Source organism: Rousettus aegyptiacus, unplaced genomic scaffold (genome assembly GCF_014176215.1).
Source record: "Rousettus aegyptiacus isolate mRouAeg1 unplaced genomic scaffold, mRouAeg1.p scaffold_m13_p_3, whole genome shotgun sequence".
Classification (NCBI taxonomy): domain Eukaryota; kingdom Metazoa; phylum Chordata; class Mammalia; order Chiroptera; family Pteropodidae; genus Rousettus; species Rousettus aegyptiacus.
In genome coordinates, this window is record NW_023416306.1 from 30,917,246 (window position 1) to 30,939,902 (window position 22,657).

The following is a 22,657-nucleotide window of genomic DNA, read 5'->3' on the forward strand; positions in this document are numbered from 1 at the left end:
CCCAACTCTGACCCCTCCCCCTCACTCTTCCCCTCCCACCCTCACTCCACAGATCTGGCTGGAACCAGGGAAGCATCTGTCCTTCCAGGCTTGGGGGGGCAGGATGAGGAGAGTAGATTTGCATCTCGAGGATCTGCATGCCTGCTTCTCTGCTGGTGTCTGTAGATGAGTATCTGGGACTTTCTCTGTCCCACTCTCCTCCCCCACTTAGCACTGCCTCTCGACAGGTGCTCCCTCCCACCCTTCCACTCCAGTCTCCTGGGCTCCGTCCATCACGCCTGGGTTGCTGAGACCAGGGCTGGGATTTGCTTTCGGGTCTGACAGGCCCCTCCTGGGGGGCAGGAGAGGGAGGACCGGAGAGCTCCCTCAGTCCTAGCACTCCCCCACTCCCAGCCCAAGCAGTTCCTGCTTTACCAAGTTGACAGCTTCCAGGAGTTCTCTGGGGCTCTAGTCCTCCACCCTGCCCATTCTCCTTTCTGCTGCTGCTGCCCAAGCCCTGAATGGCTGGTTGGGGGATGGGGTGGGTCTTGTCAAAGGGGCCAGAGTTGGGGTGAGGGAGAAGGGCAGGACAGAAAGAGATAAGGATGGGAAAGAGAAACGGATGGGGCCTCTCAGCTCCAGCTTGCCTGGGTAGCAGATGTCAGTGACTGGGGCTGTGCCTGTTGGTGGCAAGAGGTTAGGGTCAAGAGGGTCAGGAAAACTTTTAAAAGACCTAGGGACTGGAAGTGAACTGAGTTTTCACTGAGATCTAACCCAGAACTCTACACATTCTCTTCTCTGTCTCTCTCTGTCTCTCTCTCTCTCACACACCAAGATCACTCATTCACTTACACACAGTCCCCAGACATGCATACACACAAATTTAGAGACGCTCACATACCTCTACACTTACACGGCCACAGAGAAATTTTGCTCACTCCTCATCTCTCTAAGACACTCACACCATCAGACACAGAGCCTCTCATCCTGGACCCCTCAGTCACACACATTCACAGGCTCTCATCCTTGTACATTCACCTGGAGTTACTGGGTATAGCTGTGACATGTGACTTTTGTCCTGTGCCCTCCTCAACTCCCACAGAGGCACCCCATGTGCAGTATGAGCGCCTGGGTTCAGATGTGACTCTGCCTTGTGGGACAGCCAACTGGGATGCAGCTGTGACGTGGCTGGTAAATGGAACAGACCTGGCCTCAGACATGCTCAATGGCTCTCAGCTCATACTCCGTGGCCTGGAACTGGGCCACAGTGGCCTCTATGCCTGCTTCCACCGTGACTCCTGGCACCTACGCCACCAAGTCTTCCTACATGTGGGCTGTAAGTGTTGCTCCTGACCCCTCATCCGATCTCCCACTTCACTCAAGGGGGTTGTCACTGAGGCCCAGACCCTTGGCCCAGATCAAGTCCCCTTCCTGTTGGTGGATGAGGGAGGGCTTCGGCACCTTGACACTTGCCCTCTGATTCTATCCCAGCCTGCTCTTCTGACCTCTGAACCCAAACTTGCCAGAGTCCAGACCCCTGGGCATTTTGCACATGCATTTTACCACCCCAGGAGTCTCTGAGATCCTGAAATCCTATTCTTATGACATGATGGGCAGAGGAGGGCTGGCAGCTCATTGCCCATCTAGGGCCTGGTGGGGAGGAGTCCTGGGATCACATCTCGGAGTGTGAGCAGCTACATTCCATTGTGTGTTCTCCCAGAGGCTGCTCATTAGGTCCTCATGGAAGAAAATGGGATTTCTGGTTATGTAGGTGTAGGTGTGGGCACTCGGGGAGGCCCAGGGAAGAAGAAAGGCTTCCTGAAGGGGGAGTCACATGGAGACTTAGAAGATTTGGAAGATACATTGAAAAAGTCATTTGTAGCAGAGAGCCGACTATGACTATATTCCTCAGAGGCTAGGAGGACATGAAATAGGGGAAGGGAGCTAAAGAAGGGGACGGGGCAGATCATGATCCTAGGAGCTGAGGAGTGACATGATAAGGGTAACGTTCTCGAAACATCCCTTTCATTGTGGTGAAGAGAGGCAAGTTGGACAGGGTAAAGCCAAGAAGGAAGGAGGCTGTTGTTGGGATGCAGGAGAAATGATGAGGACCTGGGAGCAGGGCATGGAGTTGGGGAGGTTGAGAGGGCAGTTGGACCTCCAGGAGTTGATGATGGGTTGGAGGTGGGAGGACAGGAGAGTAGAAAGCAGGAAGACTCAAGACAGCTGGTGGTACCAATCACTGCAGCAGAGACATAGTAGGAAGGTTCATTGGAGGAGAATATAGTATGTTCCCTTTGGACAGTGTTTTAGTTTGAGTTTCTCTAGAATCAGATCCCAAGATGGTAATTCATATGTAAGTAGCTTGTTTGGCAGGTGATGGAATGGGAAAATGATAGAAAAAGGAAGTTAAGTTAACCAATAAAGAATGAGTTACCAGCTGTTATGTCTGGGCCACTGGCGCTTTACCCACCCGGGGAACTCTGAGAGAGAGCCCAGGCAGAACATAAACCTTGGAGGTCTCCTGCCAGAGGGGTAAAGGAACTTGGATGCTTATATATCATCTCCTGCCCATCTTTGGGGGGGTTCTTCTGGGGTGGGTGTGGGGATGTTGTAATTCTCTAGCACTTTTGGCCTGATGCCTTGGCAGGCAATGCAGCCTTTGGTGGCCAAAGAAAGCTCTTAGGCAAATAACTGCAGAAGCAGCCGTGGGTACGGGTGAGGGCTCTGCAGCACTAGTGATATCTGCGATAGTTCGTTGGGGTCCTCAGGGGAAAATCGGGAGTTAATGGCTTATAGCCAGCGGATCTGAGAGTCTGGGGTTCAGGGGAGAGGTCTTTGATGGAGATGGGAAATTGGGAGGTTGTCAGCATCAAGGCCATGGAAGGGGGTGAGATGGCCAAAGGAGAGATTGTGGGATGAGGAGAGAAGAGGACCCAGAACGAGCCCTGAAGACCATCACTGTATAAAGGGTTGATGGAGAGAAATGAGCCACAAAGAGAGAAGAAGGAGCCAGCAGGAAGGTAGAGGGAAGCCCAGGTGAGTGCGATTTGGAAGAGGGGTTTGGAGAAGTCGGAGGGATGAGATTATCAGTGTGGAGGGTCAGCTGGGCAAGTTCTGGATCTCAGCCAGAGGCCCCCACTGACAGAGTACTCTGAAAACAGTTTCACTTCTTTTCTTCTTCAGCCAAAGGTTCAAGCTTCTCTGGCCTCATGCCAGTTGGGTGATGCACCCCACTGTCTGATGGTTTCTTTACTCCCTGGGAACTCCCTGAGAGGAGATGCTTGAGGGACCTGGAACCAGGCCCTTGCCCCATTGTCAGGAGATTGGTGTGGATGACTATGGGAAATGTTAGGCTGAAGGGTTGCTCAGGGTCCTCCACAGAAACACCGACCTACCAATGGGCTGGAGGAGGGGTGGAAATATGTTTTGGTGGAGATGTTGCTTTTTCTCTTTTTCCAACAGAAAAGCCTTTTTGATGAGTTAAAACCGGAGAGATGGTATTCCTAACCAAACTTAGTTGCAAGCCAAAGGTGGAGTGACCCCTGTTGGCCAGGTGGAGAAATGCAGGACCAGCCTATGGGCGTCCTCCCTGACTCACCTTAAGTGGAGCCCTCAGCCCTGCCCAGGCCCTTACACTGGGTAGGGGGTGGGGGGAGAGAGGCCATATACTGAGTGCCATGGAAGAAGGATGAGGCCAGCTTGGCACTACCACCCACACATTCTTGTCTTCTTACTTTGCATCCCACAAGTTCTCAGAATGGACAAGCCGGGCAGTGATGACTGGGCTTTGATGACGCTGGGCCCCCATTCCTGATAGCTTGATCATCTTTGAGGGGTCATTGGAGGGGAACTGGGTCTGGAAGTAATGGTTATAGTTTATATCCACCTGACATGCCTACAGCTGCCCTGTTGTGACCAGAGCCCAGACATTTTATATATATATGCCTTGCCTGTCAGAGGAGAGCTGGCCATGAATTGGCTGTAGCATTAGTAATAGGTACTTATCTCTCATTGCCTTATTTCCTTCTAAAGCACTGGTCAGAGAAATAGGGGACATTAATCATGATTGTCTCAGTCACTTTATATTAGTAACAAGAGACTGGGTTTGGCAACACTCCGTATCAAATTATCCTTTTTGCCAGCACTCAGAGAACGGGACAGAGTTACCCCTTATTTGTGGGTCATTCAAACCCCAAATTATTTGATGTTTATCCTAAATATATGTGATTTTTATGGGAACCTGATCATAAAAGTATTATGTTGAAAGTCCTCATAGAACCAGACTGATCTCTGAACTGCTTTCTCCTGATCCACCTTCCTGCCCTCAGATGGATACTCAAAAACAAGTCTAAGGAGTCGCCTTCCCAGGTTGATGAGAGAACCCCCACATTAGGAAATAGGATGACAGGGTTCCTTTTAGTAGTCTTATGTTTATCAGACATAGCTGATGCAGTATCATTCTGATTTTAAGCTAAAAGAAATCAGAGATTAATTAAATTTAAATTGGACAGTTCCTAGTCCAACTGTTAAAAATTTGTATTTGATTGGTCAGGATGGAAAGTCCAGAGCTCCCAATTCAGCACTACTTTGCCATCAGCCCTGTCTGGCTGGGAAGGAAAGAGCAGCCTGCGGGAGGCAGAAAGGAAGCATCTGAAAGTCCAGAAATTGGGGTGTATTGAGGGTTGCCACAAAATAGGGTTGAGACAGGCCATGGGCCTCGAGTGCCAGGCAGGAGGAGGAATGTGGGTGGGGCCTGGACAGGGCTGGAGCTGGAAGGGTCACCCTGCCCCACCCAGCCTGATCCCGCCTGGCCAGGGGTGTGGGCAGCCCTCCCCTCCTCTGTGGACCGGCGGGTTGGCCTCGTGCGTGCCGGGGGCTCCAGCCCAGGCGGGCTGGCGAGATGAGAGGAAAAACATGCGGTTTGGTGGGCTGGACATGGAAAAACAAGCCAATTAGGAGGAAAACAAACAAACCCCAGGCCAGCGCGGGCACACGCACACATGAACATGCACACATGGCCCCGCATGGGACCAAGGACACTGCCACAGGCTGACACCACCACTCAGACATCTCAGGAGCCCCCACAAGGGGCAGCTCAGGCTGCTTGGGCATCCAGGAACCTGCTAGTATGCCCAGAGTTTGATACTAAGATACGTATGCTTGTGAGCTTTTGCTTACACACTCTCTAACATGCTCTCACATGGTGTTCGGTTCATATGTGTGAACACACTTGGAATTCTGGGCACCTTCCTACACTTGGTTTGAAAAACATGTTAAGGCTTAAGCTCCATCTTATATACAGTGTCTCACATGTGTAGTCTTACTGTCACTGTGTTTCGGACATAGTGGCATATTTACATGTGCTCTCAAAGAGTACCTTGGCCACATCACCTTACACATCTAGATACTCTTGAAGTCGAACAGCGTCACCCTGAGTCACACACAGCCATCCAGTCACACACAGCCAATCATACAGTTACACAACTGCCCAGAGTCTCAGTCACACACATGAAATCTCTCAGAGTTACAGATACAGCCTCACAACCGCACTGTCTTAAAAAACAGCTTCTCTCCCGACTCACAGCACACTCACAGCAGGCCTGATCGCACACTGTCCCACAGCCTCACACTTGGTCTCTCACAGCACCCCCACCTCCGCCCACCCGGCCCCTCAGCTGGGCTCCAGCTGCAGCAAGTCACTCCTTTTCTTCCTTTTCTTTGTTTTTCTTTCCTCCTTTTCCCTCTGAGAAACCTGGTCCCTGTCAGGAAACCCAAGCCCTTCCCTACTCAGGGCCCAGGGCCAGGCAGGAGTAGCCAGATGACAGACAAAGCCCTGCCTGGCCCCCTATCCCCCCTATGACCTGCCCAGTTAAAGAGGGGAACTGGTTTGAGGGGGAAGCTGGTCAGAGGGGGGACAGTCAGAGGAATGGAGACTGGTCACTGGGGAAGCTGGCAGGGGGAGAGGGCTTGTGAGTCCAGCACCATAGCCTGCTCTGCCCTCCCAAGAGTCCCAGGCAGCAGGGAGCTGACTCTGCAGGCTTCAGCCTCCCCGCCCGCCCCACCCCCGCCCCCACCAGCACCCTTCTCCTTTGAAGCTAGGGGTGGGGGGGGGGGTGGCGGCTTTTCTACCGACCTCAGAATGTCCTTTCCTCCTGGGGTGGCTGCCAACTCTGGCCTGGCCCACAGGCCCCCACAAGGCACTTCCTGTGTCCTTGGCTGTACCCACCCCCCATGCCTCTGCACCCCTGAGCAGATAGGGAAGGGATACGAAAGGCACACAGTACGAACATGGAACAGACACAAGATGGACATGGGGCCAGGAAGGCTTCCCAGTGGATGCAGACAGCAGTGCGTAGAATACAAGTTGCCCCTTGTGGGGGCTCAGCTGGGTTCTGGCTCGCCCTTGCAGGCATGGAGCACCTCTGCCCAGAGCATTGCCCACTCCACACTCAAGCTTCTCTGACCCCCTCGCCTCTCCCGCTGCAAAGCCAGATAGGGCCCTAGGGATTCGTCCAGCCCCCATACATACATACGTGCATGCATACATAATACATACTATACACATACTGGACATGTACATGCAGTTACATAGTCACATGAACATTGTGGATGAAAGCCCACAATTCCCCATGTGTCACCATGGCCACTCAGCAAGCATAGACATGCACTCCCCTTCACTATCCCTGGCTTATTGAGCTGTCCCCCTCCCATTTCCTGTCCACCTGTCAGGCAGGGGGCGGGGTAGGGAAGAGAGGGAACACAGGCAGGAGGTGTCAGTGTCCCTGGAGCCACCACGGACATTCCTTGCCTGGGTCAGATCACAGAAGCTGCCTCCTTCCAGGAACCTGAGCCGGCTGTCCTCACGTCTTGCCCAATGTCTGAGGGTGGGACAGCTGGACTAAGTGTTCGTGGCAGTAAAGAGAGTGGTTAAACAGCAGAAAAAAACTTCCCGTGTGTGTGTGTGTGTGTGTGTGTGTGTGTGTGTGATCATGTAGGTGGGTATCCCTAGCCTTGGGCTTAGTCCCGGCTCTGGCTTGCTGTGTGACCCCAGGCAGGTCACTCTCCCTCTCTGGGCCTGGCCATTTTAGAGTGAAGACAGCTGTTGATCACGTAAAAGGTTTCTTAAAGGGCTGGGGCTGGGGTGAGGTACATACCAAAGGAATAGCAGCTTTCTCTCAACAGGCACGTGCATATATACACAGTCATACATGGACATGCACTCTGAAAGCCATGTTCATAGACACTCCACATGTACCCACATTCCATCACGGGTCACTCATTCAGATCATACACAAGTACACATGTAACATACACACTCATGCATGCAGACATGTACACACACGGATACAGCCATCCAGTGCTGTTGTTCCTGTGGAGCCACGAGGTCTGTCCTCATGTTTCTCAGTCTCTACTGAGGAGAAGCCTGGGGTATCTCTTCTCCAGGGAGTGCACCCTGACCATCCCGGCAACCAGAGGACCTAGTCAAGACCTCCCTCAGCCTCTGTTGCACAGTCTTCCTCTGGGAATGGACACGATGTGGCAGGAGTTGTGGTGGGGCTGGGGCCGATTCCCCCAGACATCACCTCCATCCTGTGATTGATGAGCTGAGGCCCGCAACCCCCTACTCCCCACAGTTCCTGCCTTCATTGAGCAGGTGGGGGGGACTCCCTTTCCTTACAGCCCTTGTTTTTCTTTAATTAAACATCTGGCTCTCTGTGGCCTGGGAAGCCTCAGACCCTCGTTGACAGTCCCCCCGCCCCAACCAACCTCTGCCATTGTTGATGGGTTGGAGGGGGAGAGCTGGAGTTCTGGGGCCCACCTGTCCCCACACTAATGCAGGGGAATGGGGGCTCCAAGAATGCCCTGACCTTGCTATCCTCACCCCTAGTGCCGCCGCGGGAGCCCGTGCTCAGCTGCCGCTCCAACACTTACCCCAAGGGCTTCTACTGCAGCTGGCATCTGCCGGCCCCCACCTACATCCCCAACACCTTCAATGTGACTGTGCTGTGAGTAAATGCTCTTGTGACCCGGTTCCAACCTTGACCTCTAACCTCTCCCCCACCCCCACCCCCTTTCCCTCAGTCCAGTCCTAGCTCAGCCCAGCCTTGGGCTTGACCTTCCCCCAACCTCTGCCCCACCTGACCCTTGATGTTGGTAACAGTGCCTGGGCCTCACCCCTCCCCAGGCATGGCTCCAAAATTATGGTCTGTGAGAAGGACCCAGCCCTCAAGAACCGCTGCCACATCCGCTACATGCACCTGTTCTCCACCATCAAATACAAGGTCTCGATAAGTGTCAGCAATGCCCTGGGCCACAACGCCACAGCTATCACCTTCGACGAGTTTACCATTGGTGCGTGGGAAGGGGGATGTGTCCCTGCTGCTTACTCCAGTGGGAATGTGTAAGTGGGTGTGTGCCCGAGCCGTATATGAGCATTAGGACATTTATATGCGTGCACAGGTATATGTGGTATGTATACACGTGTACATATATGCATGGCATGTATATACCTGTGAACATTTGAGTGAATGTCCTTTACCTGCAGGAGCTGAGAGACTCCAGCAGCTCTTCCCATCATCTCTCTGGCTCCTAAAGCATACAGGAGGGGGAAGGGGGGCAGGCTGGGCCAGACCCTTGTGCAGCTGCAGCCTCCCCCCCCACCCCACGCTAATGGCTTCCTTACGGCCTGTGATGAATGAGGTGTCAGAACAGGAGACAGGACTGGGACAGATACTGCCCTCCTCCCCCCGCCCCCATCCGAGCCAGACCCTCTGCCTGCCCCAGCCCCTTCCCAGCCAGACCCTTGCTTTCTCTTACCCCTAGCCAGACCCAGCCAGACCTTCTGCTTGCCCCTGCACCCCATGGCTGGGTCCTCAGCCTTACTGTTTCCACGTGAGATGTGCCCTTAGATGCTCCCATCAGATCCTCAGCCTACCTCCAACCCAGATTTGCAACACCTGTAGACTGTCTTTTAACCTTGACTCACAGCACAGTTTCCAAGGCAGGCCATGTCTCACTTTGGAACTGGAAAAGTTGAAGTGAAAAGCTAGGCTTGGGGGAATGTATGATGTGGGGGCAGGAGAGGATGATCCAGGTGACGATGGGGGTGATGGTGGTAATGGTGGAGCCATTATACAGGCTTAGTAATTGGGATGCTGCTCATCATGATGTTGGAGTTGGGCTGATGGAATGACGTTTGGGAGGTTGATATCATGATCTAGTGACAGTGACTGTAGTGACAGTCATTGGTGATGACCAGGATGTGCGATAGAAGTAACGAGATACTGGTTTATGGTGGTTGCCAGACTTGACCACAGAGAAAAGGGGCGGCAACCATGATGATGATGACAGTTGGCAATGTGAGATGGTAGACATAGTGGCTGGGTTGGCGACGTGGGGTTGTTTCCAAAGATAAGTGTGATAATGAAGCTCTGTCTCCTGAACAGTGAAGCCTGACCCTCCAGAAAATGTGGTAGCCCGGCCAGTGCCCAGCAACCCTCGCCGGCTAGAGGTGACGTGGCAGACCCCCTCGACCTGGCCCGACCCTGAGTCCTTTCCTCTCAAGTTCTTTCTGCGCTACCGACCCCTCATCCTGGACCAGTGGCAGCATGTGAGTGCCCTGCCCTGCCCAGATCCCGAGTGCCTGAATCAGAGCCACATGGCATGGGAGGTACCTGTATTCCTGCTGGTAGCTGTTTTAATATGAAGCCTGAGGGCAACCAGAGAGGCTTTCCCAGGGGAAAGGGCACCAGGTGGGCCCAGGAGGGGGATGAATGGAGCCAAGAGAGGTATCCTGCTCTAAGGCCCTTAGGGGTTCTCGGTGATGCCCATTAGTATAATGGGAACACATCTGTCTTTGTGGCTCCCCAGGGTTGTGGAGATAAATGCTGGAAGGGAGATGGCAAGCAGGGCATGCAGTTTCCTTACCTCTGGCTCTCAGCCCTGATCAGGCATCTCCCTCTTACACTCTGTCCCGGGCGCTGGACCTGTGCTGGACCCAAGAGCCAGGACAGTCCCTGTCCTTAAGGACTCACAGATGGCTCATGGGGTCAGAATCAGGCAATGGAATCAAGTTTGGTTCAGGATGTGAGTTCAGGCCATGTCAGGACTCCAAAGGTAGATCTAGCTTTGGGGTCAGCTTAAGGTTATAGACCAGAAGGTGGCCTGGGCTGGGAATTAAGCAGTGGACATGGGATAGTGTGGGGTCAAGCTATGGTCTGATATGTTGATCAAGCTACATTAGAGAGTTCTGCAGAGCAGCGAGGGGTTGGGGGCAGGCTTGAGGTTCTCACTCCTTGAGAGCCCTGGGCCCATAGAGTTGCGGGAGCCGTATGTGGCTCATGAGGTCGGTGGGCTAGGAGTGTGGCTGGGAGGGTGCTCCATGGGGCAGCCCAGGCTGGCACCTGGGGGTCAACCCGTACTCCCCTGCATCCACCAGGCTCCAGCCCTATCTCCTTATGTCCTCCTCCCTACTTGCCTTTCAAGTGAGTAATTCAATTCCAGGGTGCCTGTCCGGATTGCAGGCCTGGCCCCCACAACGGCTGCTCACTCGCTCACATGTTCCCTGACAGAGTCCGGAGTCCCTCCCGCCTGGCCAGCTGCCCGCGCCTAATGCATTGCTAATAACCAGGGTCTAGTTTCACAAGCCCCCCTCCCCCGCTAACGAGCTACAGGCAGCAGCCCTGCGCGTCGCAGCGCACACGCCTTGCAGTGGACCTGGCACACAGCCCACCACACACACAGGAACATGCACGCACACACATGGTCCCCAGCAGGAATCATGGTCCATACCTGCATGTGACTCACATGCCAAGACCATGCACTCAGGGGCAGAGCTAACCCCCACACTAAAGTGGGCAGAGCAAAATATGCAGGCTTTCTAGCAAGAATATGCGTGGACTGTGACACGTGCTAGCCATGTTCCATGTCTCACTGGCATTGCGGTTGGCTAGATTTATGTCTCTTTTGAACTTGAGTTTTGCTCTAAGTAGAATCTATTCTCCTGATTCTTGATCTTGGAGAGAGGCAGGTGTACAGGAGGCGGTGCAGAGGGGAGAGCAGAGAAAAACATCATTTGGTTTTTCAGGAGGAAATGAGAGATACAGACCAGGAATTGCACAAGAATGGGCACCACGAGGCCTGGCAGGGGCTGTCTCCCCATGGACTAGGGGGAAGCAAGTACTGGGACCCAGTTCGGGTTCCCCATGTCTTCTGCCTTGGCCCTGACTCAGCAGAGAGGCCAGGAGGCTGGGGTGAGGTGGATACCAGCAACTAGGGAATTCCTGCCAGTTGAGAAGTCATTCTCTTAAGGGGATGGATTAAGGGCTCAGTGACAACCTAGCAAGAAGGGCCCAGGCCTAGAAGATATGACTGCCTGGAGGGAATTGGACTTCTGAGACATATTCCTAGAGGTATGGTGCCCACCAAGGAGGTGATAATTTGATCTGTTTCCCATGGTCCCTTTTGAGGAAAGACAGATGCAAAGGCCTAGGGGAGGGAATCAAAGTAGGTGCCTGGGGGGCGAATCTTAGCAAGAGGGAGAAAGAGCTAAAGGACCTGGGGCTACTCAGCCAGAGGGGGGTCTTTGCAGAGCAAAAGGGAACCGAGGGGACAGAGGTAGAACTGGAGCCCATCTCCCGGAGAGGAGGGTCTGTGGGGCCCATCGATCTTCCAGGGCTGGGAGTAGGACTTACTGAACCCAGGTCTGGACCCCAAATGGCTCTCACCTTGACATTGACCTTTACCAGTGCCTCCTGCCTCAGGGCCATAGACTTGGGGAATTGAAGAGGCTTCCCACTTCACTTGGATGCAGTGACACACATACAAATATACATACACACGTATGCATGTACTCACGGCCTGTCAGGTCAGGTAGCCCAGACCCCAGTTTGGTTGGGGGCGGCGGGGGCGGGGGGGATGTTATTGGAACAGGGACCAGAAAAGCCCTGAGGCCAGACATGGCCCAGAGCAGCCCCCTCCTCCGCCCCTGCTGGCCCTGCTGGCTGCCCCTGTTTACGAGGCGGCTTAATGAGGCAGCGGGTGCCGCTGAGATGAACCAGAGCCCAGCCTAGGCCTGGGAGGGGCGCCGGACAGGCAGGCCAGCCTGGAGTGTAGGGGGAGACCAGCAGGGTAAGGCCGGCTGTGGCGGGGGTGGGGTGGAGATGCCTCCAGGAGGAAATGGACCAGCTGTTCTGTTGTCCTGCCACCTGGGAGCTGACCCCCACCCCTCTTTGCCTCAGGCAGGGCAATAGCCACATTGAGGCCTTCCCGAGGGGGAGGCCCAGCTGGGGCCAGGTTGGTAGGTGCACTGGCCACCTGGGGACCCAGACTCTGAGCTGGAACCCATAATGATGACAGAGCTGGTTCAAGTCTGGTGCTTACCATGTGCCTGAGTCCTCATTACAACCCTGTGAGATGGATTGTTAACACCATTTTACAGATGTGGACCACAAGACTTGTGGAAATTAACTTGGTCACCTAGCTAGTAGGAAAAGGACTCAGGCAGCCTAGCTCCCTGTCTGTGTTTGTAATCTTCCTCTAAACTGCTCCGTGATGGGAGAGGGCAGCACAATGCCATGTCCTCTCTCACCCATTATTCTTGTCACTTCTACGCTGGGACTGAGCTCAGGTCTCAGGCTGACGGTTGTGAGAAATGGGATGACAGCAGAGTCCAGATGCTGAGCAAAGTCCTCCTTATTGTCCCCTAGGGGTGCTTCCAGTCTCCCTAAAGATTTTCTTACTCTTCTTCAGGACGGTCTTCCCTCCCCCAGGGGTCTCCTCCCTGAGATGTCTTTACTCTCCGACAAGAATATTCTTACTGTCCCCTCTCCCCCCAAGGAAGTCTTCATTCCCTCCAGTTCTCACTTCTTCTGGGGGGGTGCCTCACACTCCTGACCCCCAGGGGTCACCCCCACCCCCGTGGTCTGGCTGCAGGTGGAGCTGTCCGATGGTACAACACACACCATCACAGACGCCTACGCTGGGAAGGAGTATATCATCCAGGTGGCGGCCAAGGACAACGAGATCGGGACGTGGAGTGACTGGAGCGTGGCCGCCCATGCCACGCCCTGGACTGAGGAACCTCGACACCTCACCACTGAGGCCCAGGCCCCGGGTGAGCCCGCCTCCACCCCCAGTGCTCCCAGCAGGCCTGCACAGTTGCCTGGTTTTATCTTGCTTCCTTCAACTCCTCCTCGGACTTGGAGCCTCTGCCGCAGGGGGTCTCCACACTCTGTGTGGCTGTCACACTCCTGTTCATCTATCCAGTCCCTGCTGTTTCTCATCCTTTCTGTCTGGACATTCTTGGTAGGGGCCATTGGGTGGAGGGGTCATCTATGAGCCTTGGAGAAGCGGGATCTGCCTGATGGGGGAGGCAGGACATGTTCGAGAGGAGGCAGGGGCTGTCTAATGGGGGGGGGGGCGCGGCGCTAGTCTGATGCCGGAATCAGGAATGGTACTTCTCATGAACCCCCAGACCTGGGTGGGACTCCAGCCCTGGCCCTGGCCTGAGTTTCCCCATGTTCCCCAGAGACCACGACCAGCACCACCAGCTCACTGGCACCCCTGCCCACCACGAAGAGCTGTGACCCCGGGGAGCTGGGCAGCGGCGGAGGACCCTCAGCACCCTTCTTGATCAGTGTCCCCGTCACCCTGGCCTTGGCTGCCGCTGCCGCCACTGCCAGCAATCTCCTGATCTGGTAAGAGAGGTTGGCAGTGGAGTGGAGTCTGAGGGGACCCCATCCCACTGTCATCCCTCACAGCCCCCTGCTCTGTCTCCCCAGAGCCGGCATCCCGTGAGGACATGCCAGCGCACCTGCAGAGGAGCAGGAGGCCGGAGCTGAGCCCACAGACCCGGGTTTCTATTTTGCACATGGGCAGGAGGACCTTCTGCATTCTCTTCAGACACAATTTATAGAGACCCCGGCGGGCCCGGGCCTGCCGCCCCCGAGCCCCACCACACCATACTGGCCTTCTTCCCTCCCTTGGGAGGAAGACCATGCAGCTAACCCACCCACCAAAGACCCCCTCCACACCTTGCCCCCTTGGGCTGGACCCTCCAATGCCAGCGACTCCCAGGAGCCCTTGGGGGGCCTGAGGGGAGCCCCTCACATCCACTGTTTCTCCTCCTGCCCTAGCCTCCTGTCTGTCCCAGGGTCTCTATTGCCACCATCAGATTATAAGCTCCTGATACTGGGGGGGCCCAGCCATCCCCCTCCCCCCAGCACCCACACTTCTCAGTCCCCCACCTCTGCTCCTGTTTTGTATGACCCTCCCCTTTCCCTATTCCTATCCCACAGTATTTAATGCCCTGTCAGTCCCTTCTAGTCTGACTCAATGGTAACTTGCTGTATTTGAATTTTTTATAGATGTATATACAGGGGCGGGGGAGTGGGGGGGTTCTCATTAAACGTCACCATTTCATGAGTCCTTGGAATGACCCGCTTTGGGAGGGTATGCCTCTTCCAAGGATCCCTCCCCTTCCAGGCCTGGGGGAGGAAGAAATTATAGTTGGAGAGACGCAATTCTCTCCATACAGATGTGGAAAGACAGTTCATCTCTCAGGCGGATATATCTGGGGATGGGACTTTTTTCCACTTTGGGGGTAGGGTTCCCTGGAGGTCAGGGGCAGAGTTGTAGAAAATGAGGGGTCCCAATGAGGCAGGTCCCAGATGGGGGTATCCAGTCAGTCCTGGAGACTGCTGGATCCTGGCAGGGCAGAGGCCTGTCAAGGGCCATCTGTGGAGTGGCTCTCCATGTATACCCACGCCTGGACTTTACTTCCAGGGGCAGAGATGCAAGGTGAGGAGGCCAGGCTTCATCCTTGGGGGAGATGCACTCCAGAGGTTTTAGCACATCAAGCCTGGGGCTTAGCCAGATCGCAGGGCTCGGAGCACCTGGGCCTGAGCAGGCAGGAGGCTGCCTGAAAGACTAGGGATCAGGTCTCCACTTCGAGACTAGAAATGTGGAGTACAAGGGGAGCACAGGGAAGAGCGAATGGGCTTTGGTTTTACAGGGTGCCCAGTCTTTGGTCAAGCTCTACACCCTGACCGTACCTTCCCAGTCCCCAAACTGGGACTCCAGGATCCCTTTGATTTCTCCTCAGAAGAGGGGCCACTGGCTGCCCGAGGCCTACTCAGGCCCAGCCCCCACATGTGGAAGTCCTCTTAGCTGAGGATGTCTGGGGCGGGGCTCTAGTTCGCAGGTATCTTTGGCCAGGCGGGCGGGACACAAGGCTTAGACTAGAGCATTGACCTGGGGAGCCAGGTGTGGCCTTGCTCTGGGTGGCTGGAACAAGAAGAGAGAAGTGGAGTCAAAGCCATGAACACACTAACTTGTGGGCACACACTCCCCACCGTAAGCGCTGGAGACCACTCCTCCATTAAGCCACAAAACCCCCCATGTCATACACTCCAAATCCTTTTTCTCAGACCCACGTCTGTAAATGGACATTCCTTTCTGGTTTCACCAGGCCTAGACAGGACTTGGGGCTGGGTGAGGGGCTCAGAGTGAAGGTGGCTGGCTTTTCTCCCAGTCAGGTACTAGAGGGAGAGAAGTGTTCCAGGTGAGAGACCTCATGGAAAGCAAAGGCCTAGTGTCGGGGTAGAAAGACCTGTGGTTTTTTAAGAAGAGTAGCCTCAGCTGTGGGAGCACATGGGTCCTCATTTACAGAAAGAGATCCCAGGATAGACATTGGATATGTGGCTGTGGACCTGCCTCTGTACCCTGAACCCCCAGTTCTGCCTGTCTGTCTTGCCTCTGTGAGGTATGGCTCGGGCCTGACCATGAACTCAGGTCCACCAGCAGTTAAGGAAACAAGGAGTCACCAACTCTTGCCAACAAGGACATTGTATTCCTCGGATGGATCTGAGCCTCCCTCTCCCCTGTCCTTGGGGTTTGGGGGCTGACGTTAGGGGACCTCTGGCTAGTGTTGCTTTCCTGCCTTAAGAGCCTTGGTCAGCCCTGACCCACCCGCCGCCCACCCAGGGCTTGGGCATCAGCAATCTGGCCTCTATTAGCACCATGGGAAAGCAATTATGTGGGGCCTGGGGAGGAGGTAGAGGGGAGGGGGCCTGTTGGAGTCTTGGAGGCCATCGGAGAGGAGGACTGGGGCATCTCCCTGCTGCCAACCCCAGGAGAGAGACCCAGCCCTTCCCAAGCCCCAAGGTAGCTGGAGAAACAGTATCATTGCCTCTGATAGAACTGGGCTTGAGCCTGGGGTTGGTCATCCCTCCTTGAGGGTCGCGGCCCTAGACCTCACAGAGGCCGCTCGCCTTGGAGGGGCTTGACTATCTGCTGCTGCTTCCGAGTGCTGTCCGTCCACATCCGTCATTTCTCATGGTGGTTCTGGGGAGCTCAGGGTAAGTACAGACATCAGTTCTTGGAGCTAAGTCAGAACTCGGAGAATTAAAACACTGCTGAGGGGTGCCACTGGGGGAGGGTTGGATCCCAGGCCCAACGTGTGTAGCAGCCCAGCCTCTTAGCTCACTAGTTCTCTTTGCTCCCCCGAGGTGCTCTGGGGATGGGGACTCGCCTCTATGCCCCATTCCTATAGCACTCACTTATCTCTGTCCCTCCCCTCTTCTCACCGAGTCCATTCCTGTCTCTGTCTCTGTCTCTGTCTCTGTCTTGTTCATGTCTCTGAATATGTTTGTCCTGGTCCCTATCCTTGTGTTTCTCTATGTCTACTCCATTTCCATCCCTCTGTCTCTATCTCCTCTCTCTCTTGCCCTTTGTCTCTCTAACTGTCTCTCCCCGTTGCCATCCCTGTCTTTGCCGCTATGTCCCTCCTCACTGTCTCTAAATCATCTTCATTTCTCCCTGACTCTCTGTCTCTGTGTGTCTGTCCCCATCCATCTCAGAGTATCTGTCTCTCTGTGTCTCTACGTGTGCCTCCAACCTTCTCTGTGTCTCTATGCCTCTTCCCTGACTGTCGGTTTTTCCCTCTTTTTGTCTTCCTCTACGTATTCCTGCCCTGGTCCAGACCCCAGCCTGTGGCTGCACTCTCTCTGGCCTGAGCCAGGGGCTGTCCTGGCTTCTGCTGCCCTCTCTCGGCCACCTGTTTGCCCTTCATTCCTGCTCCTGGACAGGCGGGTATCAGCACACACATCCCACATCTGCCTTCCAGCAGACTGCCGGGAGAGAGGGAGATGGCTGTGGACACTAGGCAGGAATCCCTTCTGGGCAGCCGTTGGCCCTGAGAATGCCCCAGAGCTGGTGAACTCGCTCACTCACTAGGCTGCAACTCTGAGGAAGTTCATTCTCACGTGGAGAGAACAGAATGTTTGGCTCCAATCCTCAGCTCTGCACCCTGCACCTGTGTCTTCATGTCTTGAGGCCACATGTTCACTATGCCCACAGCCTAGAGCTACTGAACCTGGCCAGGTAAGATAAGACCCTCAGATAATAGCACCTGTCTGGGGGGTGCAGGGCTAAAGCCCTGAGGGCAGGAATAGTAGGGTGTAACCCTCACACCCTTCCCTCTCAGAGGAGGGCAGAGGGGAAGGAGGTCTGAGGAGGGGAGTCTGATAGAGCCAGTCTGAAGAGAAAGGCTGGAGGGAACCTTATCTGACAGGGCCACTCTGATGGAAGGCTAATCTGACAATGAGTGGGTCTGAGAGGGCCTGTGTGACACAATTAGTCTGAGGAGAGGCTGGTGTGGGACACGCTCCTGAAGAGATCTTGACTGGAAGAGCCAGTCTGAGGGGGTAGTCTTATCTAGAGAGTGTCTGAAGGGTCTAATCTGGGGAGAGACTACTCTGAAGGCAATGGATCGAGAAGAGGATTGCCAGCTCATCCTACCTCACCTAGGACTTTCCCAGTTTTAGCACTGAATATCTCAAGTCCTAGGAAACCCATCGGTCCCAAGCAAACTGGGACAGATGGTTACCCTATTTGAGAAGGCCTTGCACCAGTGTGATGGGAGAGGCCGATTTGTGTGCAAGTGGATTGGAGCAGCCCTGGTCTGACAGTGACAGTCTGAGGGAAGAGGCTGTTCAAGGCTAGAAGCTTCTTTGGGCAGGAATCATGGCAGGAAGGGGGTGGGTATTTAGGGTCTTTCCAAACGGGCAGTGGAGTGGGGAGTGGCCACCAGGGGGCAGGGCAAGCTCTTGGGAGCATCAGCAGCAAAGGCCCCAGAGAAGGAGCCAAACAGTGTATGTACAAAGAGTGCCTGCAATAGCGTGTGTCACTGTGCTATCACGTGCAAGGTTGCGGTGATGGCATACAACCATGCAATTATGTTTTTGAGTGACTAGGTAACGAGGAGCACATCTGTGGTATATTCGTGTGTAGCCTGTGATGGAGAGCGTGCCTAGTAGGGCCATGGCCAAGGCCTTACCTACGGCTACAGGGAAAAAAAGCAGGTGCATCTTGGGGCACCAGTACAGAGAGGCGGTGGGGTGAGGCAATCAGAGAAGTTTCCCTGGGAGGGGCTGAGATAGAGAGGAGAGACAGGAACTAGGTTTCCCTACATAGTATTTCCCTGAGAGGCCAGACACAAGCGCTAAGTGCTTGGATCATACCCAAGGGCAGCCCACAGGCCAGTCTGCATGCTTAGGCTCTGCCCGCCCTCCTCTCCAGCTACTCTCCTCATTTCAGCTGGTACTCCTCCAGCTGGACACCTCATGCCCCCACCCTGCCCCATTCTCCTATGAGCGTTCCTACCTACCCTACGTCCATGCCTTGGTTCCTGCTGTGCCCTACCCAGGTGCTCTCCTGTGAAGCATTTGAAGTCCTTCTGATGCTGCCTCCATGAAACGCTCCCTGCTCATTCTCTCTTTACCACAGGCTGAACACTCACTATGTGCTGAGGCCTAGTCCTATGGGCCCCTGTCTCGCCCCAGGGACATGAAAGGGCTGGGTGCTGGGTTCTGCTATAGTCTTGCCTAGAGGAGGGGTCTGAGCGGAGAGGTATGGAAAAGGCAAGACATCTCTGGGTTAGAATGGCAAAGGGAAGCCAGCACAGAATTACTCCACCCTATCCTACTTCCAACTAATAAAATGAACAAAAGCCAAAACAAAACAAAACCAAAATGCTACTACAAACTCAAGTCCAACCAAACAAAAAAAATTCTTTTTATAAATCTTAAAATGTGATAGCCAAGGAAAGTAACAGAATATTCTGGTGCAATGAGTGAGTGGTGTATATCCTCAACCCCATGCCCAAAAGTAGCACCGAGAAAAAGTGAGTCAACAAAACACGATGTGTTTTCACTAATATTCTGTAATCTGAAAGAAGTGGACTGTTGAGTAAGTAGCCTTAGGAAAAGTCTGGGAAAAAACCTTTGTATGTTTTCCCATGAGACCCCAGGAGAGGTAAGGATGGCTTGGCATCTTCCAGGGTATGGAGCTGAGATTGGGAGTCAAGCCAAAGCCTACAGGATGGAATGTGCCCTACCCACCCCCGCCCCACTCCAGCTAGAACAAGATAGCTAACAGGGACTCGGAGGAGAGACAACACTCAGGCTCCATCAAGGTCAGCAGGCATCCCCAGCCAAGCTACCCTTAGCCCACAGAAATGGGATGAGTGGGTTTGAAAGCAACAGCCAGCTTTCAAACCATAGCTCTCAAAGGAAGATAAACTGGTCCAGACAATATGAGAAGGGTCTCAAGGAATCTAAAGCAAGGAGGGGTCTGATGCAGTGAGCCACAGTAGATAGTTGTAAATTGAAAGGAAATAGCATGGCCTTTAGGCATGTAGACTATAGCTACAAGACAGGTAGGAAGGAGGAAAAATAGGAAGAAAGGAAAGAAGGGAGGGAAAGAAGAAAAAGAAAGAATGAGGAATACAATATATAAAAAAAAAAAGATGAAGAATAGATCTAGAAGAAAACCAAAGGAATAAAAGCAGATTCCTAGAAAGTTCCTCCTGTTATAGAAGGCCTTAACAATAGTATGAACTCAATAGTACAAGAACTCGAAAATAAGATAATAAATCAACAGGATGAAATAAAAAGGGAGATTACAGAATGAAGGGAAAATAATAAAGGACCACACAATACCATTACAGTTTAATAAATAAAGTTGAAACAGCAAAACACAGAATCGGTATGACTGAAAATCAAGGTAATGTATAGGAAAGGTTTGAGATATTGAGAGTAAATGTGATGGACAAAGATAAAGATATTAAAGCAATTAGAATGAAGTTAATAGATAGGACGAAGACAAGCTACCATAAGCATAATTGTTGGCAGCCCTAAAGTAGAGGTTCCAAAAATGGAATGGAAAAAGATATTAAGGTATGAAATACAGATAAGCTTTCCCTGAAATAAAGGAAGAACTGAATAGTCAAATTGTAAGTGCACACCATATACCAGAAAAATTGACATGTAATAGTTCACATTAAGACACAGCGATTTAGTTATCAAACTTTGAGGATAAAATAAAAATACTTGAAGAACCTAAGCATAAAAAGCAAGTCACATACAGGGAGGAAATTCAGTCTGATCTCAGATTTCCCCCAAGGTAATATTCAACAAACAAAGATAATGAAGACTATCTCTATCTATCTATCTATCTATCTATCTATCTATCTATCTATCAATCTATCGTCTATCATCTCTACTCATCTATCTACCTATCTATTTCTCTTGGTTTAAGACAAATCACTTAACCTCATGAGCCTTATAATCCTCTTTTTTCAATCTGGGGATAACAAAATTTACGTTAGAGGACATTTTAAGATTGTGAAATAATATGCTATTCCCTTGTGGTAGGCTGAATAATGGCCCCAAATATCTCCATATCCCAGGACCTGTGAATGTTCATTTATACAGCAAAGGGATTTCGCAGCTGTGATTAAGTTAAAGGTCTTGATATAGGAAGATTATCCTGGATTAGCAGGGAGTCCTGATATAATCACAACCATCTCAATAGAAAAGAGGCAGGAGGAGGTGCTGGGATAATGGCAGCAGAGACTAAAAGATGGAGGAAGGGGTCCACAAGCCAAGAAATACAAGCAGCCTCTAGAAGCAGAAAGGGCAAAGAAACTGACTCTTCTCTCAGAGCCTCCAGAAGGAACCAGCTCTGTCCACAGCTTGACTTTAGCTCAGTGAAACTGATTTCAGACCTCTGACCTTTAGACTGTAAGAAAATAAATCTGTGTTGTTTGAAGCCACTAAATGTATGGTAATTAAAACAGTAACTGTAAAGTGATACACCTTCCTAAGGGTTATTCTCTTGGCCAAAGCCGACCTCTCTACCCATCTCTTTATCCCAACTCCTCTTTGTTCAATATTTGATTCAAGTTTCCCTGACATCACCTACCTTCCACTGTTACCCAGAGGTGGGCTGTGCATCCCCCATCAAAGCACTCACCACTCTGTATTACAGTTGCTTGTGGATAGGTCTCTCTTCCTCACAGGCTGTGCATATGTGAGGACAGGGCAGGGCCCAGCCCTCTCTGCCTACCTAGCCCAGCAGAGGACCCAGCTTGGAGAGAGATGATTAAATGAGGGCTAAGTGAGTAGTTGGCACCGTTTAAACATTACTCTCTTTCCTTCATGTCAGAATCTCTCCCTTCCCTGTTTCAACCTGGCTCTCTCCCCTACCAGCCTGTCCTCCACATATGTACACTCTCTCAATCTCTAGAAAACTGATCTTTGCCTTTATCTCTGACTTCTTTCTTTAGTCATTGGTCAAAAACACATTGACTGACACCTGTTGTTTAAGTCTGTTGGTAGATTTACCTTTGTGTGTGTGTGTTGTGCGTGTGTGCGTGTGTGCATGTGCATGCTATGGAGACCTGTGAACCCTTTATTTGTATTTTCTTGGATATGTGGTTGTGTATAGTATTAGACGTGCATATCTCTGTATGGATGTGTGTTTTCACGTGCATGCCTATGTTTGTGGGTAGGCTGCTTGTTTCTGTACGCATGCGTCTTTGCTTGTATGTGTGGCTCTGCTTTGTGGCTTGTGTGTGTGTGTGTGTGTGTTAGCGTGTGTCTGTATATACAGGGAGGGATACATTTTGGTTTCTGCCCCCAAGGGATTTGACTGCCTGAGGCAGGAGTTGATGTACTGGGATTACTTCCTGAGATGTTAACTGAGTTTTGTTCCAGCCACAGTCTTCCCTTTCCTGTCTCAGGAAGAAGGCTGGGCCTTTTTCTTCCCTGTCTCTTGGGCTGAGGACCTCAGGCCCAAGGCTGAGTCACCGGAGTCAACTGCAGATGTCTTCCTAACTCTGGTCTTCTAGAAGCTTAAGCTTCTTGAGGGGATTATACTGAGGAGAGGGTAGAAGGGGCATAGTGAGCCAGAGAGTCCCTCAAATGAAATAGGGGTATATGTTTGCATGGACAGGTAGGACCCACAAACACTTCCTAGTGATGCCCTAGGAGTGGGAACAGGGTGGGCTGGGGAAGGGAGGGTTCTGGACATTGAGCTCTCAATCTGGGCATCTTAGCAAAGACCACATGAATCACAGAGTAAAATACCCAGGAACTCTATATAGTTGGGGAGGATAGGCTGAGGAGGGGCCCCCCAAAATGACCTTCCTGGCTCCACAGCTAGGACTTGGGAAAGGAGTTACATTTATTTTAGTCTTACTTTGTTCTGTTTTACTATTTTAAGCATTTTTAAGTGTACAGTTCTATGGTATTAAGTTTATTCACACCTGAACACACTCACCACTGGGAGAAGCAGAAGACACCCCCTACCCCTGGGGGGAAGGGCAGGGGAA

The 22,657-nt window shown here is 52.6% G+C and overlaps 1 protein-coding gene across 7 annotated transcripts in view; it reads left to right on the forward strand.

Annotated features, from left to right (window-relative positions):
* CNTFR (ciliary neurotrophic factor receptor) overlaps positions 1-16,344 on the forward strand; it is a 38,993-nt gene extending 22,649 nt beyond the window's left edge. For 4 of the 7 annotated variants that reach the window (XM_016130444.2, XM_016130447.2, XM_016130443.2 and 1 more), the window contains 7 exons: positions 1,082-1,315; positions 7,871-7,988; positions 8,168-8,334; positions 9,429-9,592; positions 12,916-13,096; positions 13,511-13,679; positions 13,764-14,406. In XM_016130444.2, coding sequence (XP_015985930.2) covers positions 1,082-1,315; positions 7,871-7,988; positions 8,168-8,334; positions 9,429-9,592; positions 12,916-13,096; positions 13,511-13,679; position 13,764 — 1,034 coding nt within the window. In that variant the 3' untranslated portion in view covers positions 13,765-14,406. Of the gene's footprint in view, positions 1-52; positions 1,316-7,870; positions 7,989-8,167; positions 8,335-9,428; positions 9,593-12,915; positions 13,097-13,510; positions 13,680-13,763 lie in introns of all 7 variants that reach the window. The other 3 variants (XM_016130441.2, XM_036217640.1, XM_016130442.2) reach the window with 1 other exon arrangement.
* The last annotated feature ends 6,313 nt before the right edge of the window (positions 16,345-22,657 follow it).